The 8,052-nt window shown below is 39.8% G+C and overlaps 1 protein-coding gene across 1 annotated transcript; it reads left to right on the forward strand.

Moving 5' to 3' along the window:
* Positions 1-4,918: 4,918 nt before the first annotated feature.
* On the forward strand, positions 4,919-6,417 carry LOC127081078 (uncharacterized). Its single transcript, XM_051021364.1, has 2 exons — positions 4,919-5,590; positions 5,692-6,417. The coding sequence occupies exons 1-2, from the start codon at positions 4,919-4,921 to the stop codon at positions 6,415-6,417; spliced, it is 1,398 nt and encodes a 465-aa protein (XP_050877321.1).
* Positions 6,418-8,052: the final 1,635 nt, after the last annotated feature.

Genomic DNA, 8,052 nt, shown 5'->3' on the forward strand with positions numbered 1-8,052 from the left:
TCGAGGCTGGAGATATGTCAAATAACGAGAGCCTTAGGATGAAATTTTTTCCAAGTTCTCTTACGAAGAATGCTTTCACATGGTTCACAACCTTGCCCCAAAATTCGATCCACACATGGAACCAACTGGAAAGAATGTTCCATGAACAGTTCTACATGGGGAAAACGAAGATAAGTTTGAAAGAGTTGGCTAGTGTCAAACAAAAATTCACTGAGCCAATTGATGACTATCTGAACAGATTTTGACTACTCAAAGCCAAGTGTCTTACGCAAGTACCAGATCATGAACTATTCGAAATGGCCGCTGGGGGCCTTGACAATTCGATTAGAAAGAAATTAGATTCTCAATACCTAAGGGATATGGCCCAATTGGCTGACAGAGTTCGACAGGTAGAACAATTAAAGGAAGAAAAGGCTAGGGCGAACAAAGGTAAAAGGGTAGCCTATGTCGATTTCAGGAAAGATGATGAAGGTTCATGTCATGAAGTTTCAGACTTTGACGACAATGAGATCGACCGTGTTGAGTTGACACAAGGGCCACCACATGCGTGCAAAGTTTTAGCCCTTTCGAACGAGAAAAATTTGGTCGAACCCGAAAAGAATGACAGATTTCCTAAGAAAACATATATTCAACGTTACAAAATGTGACAATTTTTTTGATTTACTAGTCAAAGATGGTCAGATGATAGTACCTTCGGGTGATAAAATACCCCCTTTAGAACAAAGAAAGAAACGAGAGTTTTGCAAATACCATAGTTTTTGGGTCATAAAATGTCTCAATGTTTTCTTTTCAGGGACCTTGTGCAGAGTGCCATCCAGGAGGGAAGACTCAAGTTCAGAGAAAAATCACGAAGCCAAATGAAGATCGACTCCGATCCTCTACAGATAGCTGAGGCTCATTATACTGAGCTAGAGGAAGTGAACCTGGTTGAAATCGCTGATGATTTTTACATGACCAAAGTCACTGAAGATTTCGTGAATGAACCTGTTATGGCTAAGGTTCATGAGTACTTCGGGCAGACACCTTTTGATGATTTCTCCCAAAAGGATACATGGGATGTCAACAAGGAAGAGGTTGAAGCCTCCGATGTCGAGGACGCTGAAAGTTCACAGTTGAGGATGATTACTAAAGAAACCGCTGATAATTTAGTTCAGAAGGATAGGGCCATTGATGGCCTTCAAAAACAATTCCAAAGGTTGGATATTACTGAGGATATCCACATGGAGGTTAGTATGGTGGAGTTATCTCAAGGAAACCTTATGGAGGTTGATGATGAATGTTGACAGGAGGAGTATAACAAGGTTGCCTTCCCTCAAGAGGAAGAAACGTTGTCGGACTTCCTCCGAAGGTGTCAGAAAAAGAAGTCAGAAGTTATGATATGCCCTAGGTGCAGTGTTGTTTTCGACAAAAAGGAAGCTCAGAATCTTGAAGGAGTTAGGAGAGTAAATCACCAAGATAGCCATAAAGCCATCCACAATCATCAAGTGGGTAAGCCAGAAAAGGTTTTCGATCCCAGGAGATATCCTGATCCTAGACGCCCCATGGTGAAGCTGAGCGAAACCAAGCAAGTTGGGCGAAATTTCAAACCTGTGACCTTTAAGCCAAGCATCGAGGGATCAAATGGAAAGTGGGTCAATAAAACTGATGGCAGGAAACACGGTCATGGAAAGTGGAAGAATTTCGAGGTTGAAACAGGTTCATTGTTGGCTTACCGCTAGGAATTTCGGCCCCATAAAAGGACTTCACATGTGTTTGAAAACTATAAAGGAAAGAACCCTATGACGAGATCTCAGTGGAGAAGAGAACAAATAAGGTGAAAAGCCAAAAGAGAAGTTGGTGAGATGGATCAGGCTGAGTCGAGTACCAATGTGATTGTGAAGAAAAGGGATGACCCAAACTTCACCAAAAGAGATCCCAATATTCCATTCAAGACGACGGGAGAAAAATACAATCAAGTGGCGGCCGAAGATGAATTGTTAACTGACAACTTTGACTCTGGTTCGGAGGCTTCCTTAGACATTTTAGTCGGAGTGGTATCCGTAATGTCCATGGAATTCGATCGGATTACTAAAGTCAAAGACAATGATAGTATCACCGAGAAGGAGATGGCCGCTCACAAGCCGGTGTGTTACTATGTAATGAACAACGATTGTGTCGAAGAGAAAAATGCTTTTTTTCGAAAGGCCCAGTGAAGCCATGAAGAGTCACCTGAAACCCCTCTTCATCACTAGAAAAGTCGAAGACATCCCGGTTAATAATATATTGGTGGATTATGGAGCAACTGTGAACTTGATGCCTCACCGCATGCTGAGGAAAATTGGAAAATATGATATTGATGCCATACCTCATAATATGGTGTTAACAAACTATGAAGGTAAAGTAGGTTCCACCCTGGGGGCTATCCAAGTCGAATTGACTATGGGGATGGTCACTAGGTCCACAATGTTTATGATTATGGAAACAAAGGCCAACTATAATCTGTTGCTTGGAAGAGAATGTATCCATGGAGTCGGAGTTGTCCCATCTTCAATGCACTAGAGGATAATAATTTGGCGTCCAAATGGCATCGTCGAAAATATAGAGGCGGATCAGGGGTACTTTAAGATCCCCATCAATCATGTCGATAGGCTCCAGTTTGACAAACATTTAGCCACTATAGCTCCTTGTGATTCAGCTGAGTTTGCGTTTACCCTGATGACAACGCCTATTGTTCCTTGTCACTGCATCCTCACTATGGTTTTCGGTGGGACAAAGAGATAGTAGGAGAAGACAACTTCGGATATTTGGGAGTATCTAGAATCGACCCCACAGGATGGGGAAGTGAATTCAGTAATGATGACTGAGTTTACAACTTTAAAGAGGATTTCGGCTTACATAGCCGAAAATAAGCAACAATTGGCCTTAGAGGCCAAGGTAAAAAATATGGTTGTCGAAGCCAGTGAAGTTTCTCCATCAATAGGTCCCGGGAAGGACTTTGACCTAATGCCACCTGATAAAGGTCAAAATGAAGAGCAAGATCAGAGGCTCGATGTGATCTACGATGATGAGCCTTTGGGCTTCGAGAAGGATCCACTAGTAATAAACTTTAAGATGTTGGCTCAGGATCCCTTTGAAGAAGTGGACTTGGGAGAGGGGGTAATAAAAAGGCTGACTTACATCAACGCCAACATTCATCCCCAACTCAAGATCGAAGTGGTCTAGCTGCTGAGAGAGTTCAAAGACTATTTTGGATGGGACTACAATGAAATGCCTGGTTTCAGCAGGGAGCTGGTCGAATTGAAACTGCCGATTAAGCCTGGAAAGAAGCCTGTGAAGCAGAACCCAAGATGATTTGCTCCAGCAATACTGTCGAAGATCAAGGAGGAAGTTGAAAGGCTTCTCCTTTGTAATTTCATTCGCACGGCCAGGTATGTCGAATGGTTAGCTAACATTGTGCCATTTGTAAAGAAGAATGGCACTTTAAGGTTTGCATAGATTTTAGAGATTTAAATACTGCAACCCCAAAAGATGAATATTCGATGCTAGTGGCAGAAATGTTTGTCGATTCTGCTGTAGGCTATGAACATTTAAGCATGCTTGATGGGTATTCTGGGTATAATCAAATATTTATTGCCGAAGAGGACGTCCCTAAAATGGCATTTCGTTGCCCCAGAGCCTTAGGCACCTACGAATGGGTAGTGATGCCTTTCGGTTTGAAAAATGCTGGGGCGACCTACCAAAGAGCGATGAATTCGATCTTCCATGATTTCATAGAAACTTTTATGCAAATCTATATAGACGATATTGTTGTTAAGTCTGTTTCAAGGAAGAGTCATATAGGCCACCTTCGAATATCTTTCGAGAGAATGAGAAAATATGGTCTAACAATGAACCCCCTAAAATGCGCTTTTTGTATGCAGACTGAGGACTTTCAAGGTTTCGTGGTCCATAAAAAGGGAATCAAAATAAACCAGAATAAGACCAAGGCCATCATGGAAGCGAAAGCGGCATCAAGGGAGAAAGATTTACAGTCGCTGCTGGGCAAGATCAATTTTCTAAGGAGATTCATCTCAAACCTTAGTGGGAAGACGCAAGCATTCCCGCCTTTGCTTCGACTCAACAAGGAAGTGTTTGAATGGAGGCATGCTCAACAAGAAGCGCTCGATAAGATTAAAACATACTTGAGCCATGCACCATTCTTAACACCACCTTGCCAAAATAAAAGTATGAGATTGTATATATCTACATCTGACAAAACCTTAGGGAGCATGTTAGCCCAGGTGGATGATAATGGTGTCGAAAGAGCCATTTACTACCTCAGTAGAGTTTTAAACGATGCAAAAACTAGGTATAGCATGATCGAAAATTATGTTTATGCTTATATTTCTCCTATACAAAATTGAAACATTATATCAAACCTGTTGACGTGTATGTTTCATCTCATTATGACGTTATTAAACATATGTTATCCCAACCAATTTTGCATAGTCAAATTGGTAATTGGGCATTAGCATTAACTGAGTTCTCTTTAACATACATGCCATTAAGAGTTGTTAAAGGACAAGTGGTAGGGGACTTCATAGTCGATCACTCCATTAACGCCAACGCATTAAACTATGTCGAATTGGGGCTGTGGAAGTTATACTTCGACGGATCTAGTCATAGAGGTGGCACGGGCGTCGGGGTTGTAATTATTTCTCCTAATAAATTTCCAACAAAATTCTAGTACAAAGTAGAAGGTACTTGTTCAAATGATGATGCGGAATACGAAGCTCTCATAGCAGGACTTGAAATGTTGTTGGAATTGGGGGCAACTCGAGTAGAGATAATGGGAGACTCGGAGTTGGTCATAAAATAGATCACGAAGGAATATAGATGTGTTAAGGAGAATTTGATCATGTATTTTATAATCTCCAATCGACTGTTAAAAAAGTTCGAAATGGTTTATATTCGACATAAACCGCGAATAGAAAACATGATAGCTAATGATTTAGCTCAGGTGGCATCCGGGTACAAAATTTCAAAGGAAAATTTGCACAAAGTCATTAAAGTCAGGGGAAGGGTCGTGGAAACCATATTAATTCCTTTAGATTTAGAAAAGACGAAGCTAGGATATGCTGATGAAGGAAATTTGGAAGTATTGGCAATAGACAATTTGACGGATGAAGATTGGAGAAAACCAATAGTGGAGTACCTGCAGAATGCAACAGTGTCTACTGATCGAAAAACCAGGTATCGAGCATTAAGTTACGTTCTTTTGGGTTCAGAGTTGTTTAAGAAATCTTCTAAGGGAATTCTGCTTAAATGCCTCAGTGAGTCAGAGGCATACTTTGCCCTTTCGACTGTACATAGTGGAGTGTGTGGGGCACACCAAGTCGGTCATAAGATGAAATGGTTCTTATTTCGCCAGGGGATGTATTGGCCTACCATGTTGAAAGATTATATTGAATTCACGAAGGGTTTCCAAGAATGTCAGGTGCATGCGGGCATACAGCATGTCCCTGCAAGTGAATTACATTCTATCATCAAGCCTTGGCCGTTTAGGGGTTGGGCCTTAGATTTGATTGGTGAAATTCGACCGCCATCATCTAAAAGTCAAAGATATATATTGGTAGGAGTTGGTTATTTTACAAAATGGATTGAATCTATACCCTTACCAAATGTGAACCAAGAGGACGTGGTCGAATTTATCCATAAACACATTATTTATAGATTTGGAATCCCGGAGACAATTACGACGGATCAAGGATCAGTATTACTGGTAGGAAAATGCAAGAGTTTTCCAGAGAAATGGGCTTCAAATTATTAACGTCCACACCGTATTATGCTCAGGACAACAGACAAGTTGAAGCTGCCAATGAAGTAATAATTGGTTTGATTAAAAAGCATGTAGGGAAGAAGCCTAGGAATTGGCACAAAACTCTGGACCAGATTTTTTGGGCATGTTGTACGTCCCCCAAAGAGGCTACTAAGTCGACCCCATTTCGCCTAACCTTTGGTCATGATGTTGTTCTACCAGTGGAAATTCACCTCCAATTTATAAGGATTCAAAGGCAACATGAACTCCCAACAGAATCATATTGGAGCATGATGTTGGATGAATTGGTCGATTTAGACGTGGAAAAGTTAAATGCCTTAAAATTGCTAAAGCGACAAAAGAAGAGAATAGAAGTCTCTTATAATAAGAAAGTGAAAGTTAAAAGCTTTGCACCCGAATACTTGGTCTGGAAAGTGATCCTTCCAATGGATCGAAAAGATAGAGCCTTGGGGAAGTGGTCCCCCAAATGGGAAGGCCCTTTCCAAGTTTTACAGATATTCTCTAATGGTGCCTATGAAATCGAAGAGCTTAGCGAAGATAAAACAATTCTAAGAGTAAACGGAAAATATTTGAAAAAATATAAACCGATAATCCAAGAAGTAAAAATAAGAGACGAATAATCATATAAATAAAACAAAGCCAATATGGTAAGAATGCCAAAATGGTGATATTGAAGTCATAGGCCCAAAAGACCAATATTTATTACAAAGAAAAATTTCAGTACATTGACCAGATAAATAAAGCAGCACTAAAAGGGAAGGTTAGCTTTGATCTGAAGATACTTGGCCTTAAGGAGCTCCATCTGTTTTTCGCACAAAGATCTCTTCGATCGCAGGAGTTTAACGTCAGACTCAAGTTGTCGAGCCTTTTCGACAAATTTCTATGCCAAATGATAACTCTTGAGCCATCAAAGCTTCGTCAAACTCCAATAGTTGATTTTTGTCTTTTTCGGCATCAGAGATATTCGCCTGAAGTTCTTCTATTTATTTCCTCCAGGAAGCAATGTTACGGTTGTGAGCGTCGACCTTTTCCTTGTTCTTCTGCTTAGTCTGTTCCAATCCCATTGCCCTATTGGTGGATTCGTTGGCAGCATCCCAGGCAGTAGCCTAAGAACCTGACTTTTCTCTATTTCCCCTGTGAGTTAAGGTAGCAACTTATGATCTGGAACAACTTGGTCGATCATAGTTCCTATATCCAAAATAACATTTTCCACTTCGGGGGAAGCCTCTAATAGGTCAACTTGGCTGAGAAGTTGCTATATGAAAATGATTCCAAGAGAAAGGTTACTATAAATGAAAATTATAGGTCACTTTTGACCTATACCATTTCCTCCCTAGACCCTATCTCCTACAATTTTCACCATATGAAAATGATTCCAAGAGAAAGGTTACTATAAATGACATTCCAAACAACTTTCATGTTGAGACCTAGAGCTATTTTTTCTTGGAAAATCATTTTCTATGTTGAAACATTATAGGATTTTGTCTAAACCCTAATTTGAAAAGTCAACTTCCCAAGGCCATAACTTGCTCAATTTTTATGATATGAAATATTTCCAAGTTTTAAAATCAAATTCAATGTGTCTAATGCAACTTTGATGTTTGGAGTGGGAGCTAATTCAACTTTTTTGATCATGTGATATGAGGTTACATTATAGGTCACTTTTGACCTATACCATTGACCAAGTGATTTTTCCAAACTTCAAAAAATACACAACTCTATCTTTTTAAATCCAAATTACATGAAATTGGTGACCATTTTGAAGGTCTTTGATATAGATACAACTTTGATGAAGACACGTTTCTCATTTGAAGCTCATATAAAAAGATAAGCAAGGTGGAATACTGAGACATATGGCTTGACATTAGAAAAATTTTGATATGTAAAAAATTTCCAAACTTCCACCTCAAATTTCTCCAAGTTGCAAGCTCCAAATGAAAAAGTGTTAAACATGAAAGTTGTTCCTCTTGATCTCACCTTTCCAAAGAGATCAAATTCATTCATTTTGGACAAGTAATGCATAGGCTGCACATGGCATGAACATGGTGTCATCACTTGGCAAGGATCAAACTTCAAATCCAAATGCACATTTGCCTTGCAATCCAAGCTGAATTCAGACTATCTAACATTCATTTGTAGACTTATGGAAATGATTTTATGGGCCTATGCGCGCCCATGCACCCATGTATCATCAATGACCAAATTTGGAAAGTGATTTAAAGTGTGCAAAAAGTAATGGATTCAGCTATAAATAG

Source organism: Lathyrus oleraceus, chromosome 5 (assembly GCF_024323335.1).
Source record: "Lathyrus oleraceus cultivar Zhongwan6 chromosome 5, CAAS_Psat_ZW6_1.0, whole genome shotgun sequence".
In the NCBI taxonomy this organism is placed as follows: Eukaryota; Viridiplantae; Streptophyta; class Magnoliopsida; order Fabales; family Fabaceae; genus Lathyrus; species Lathyrus oleraceus.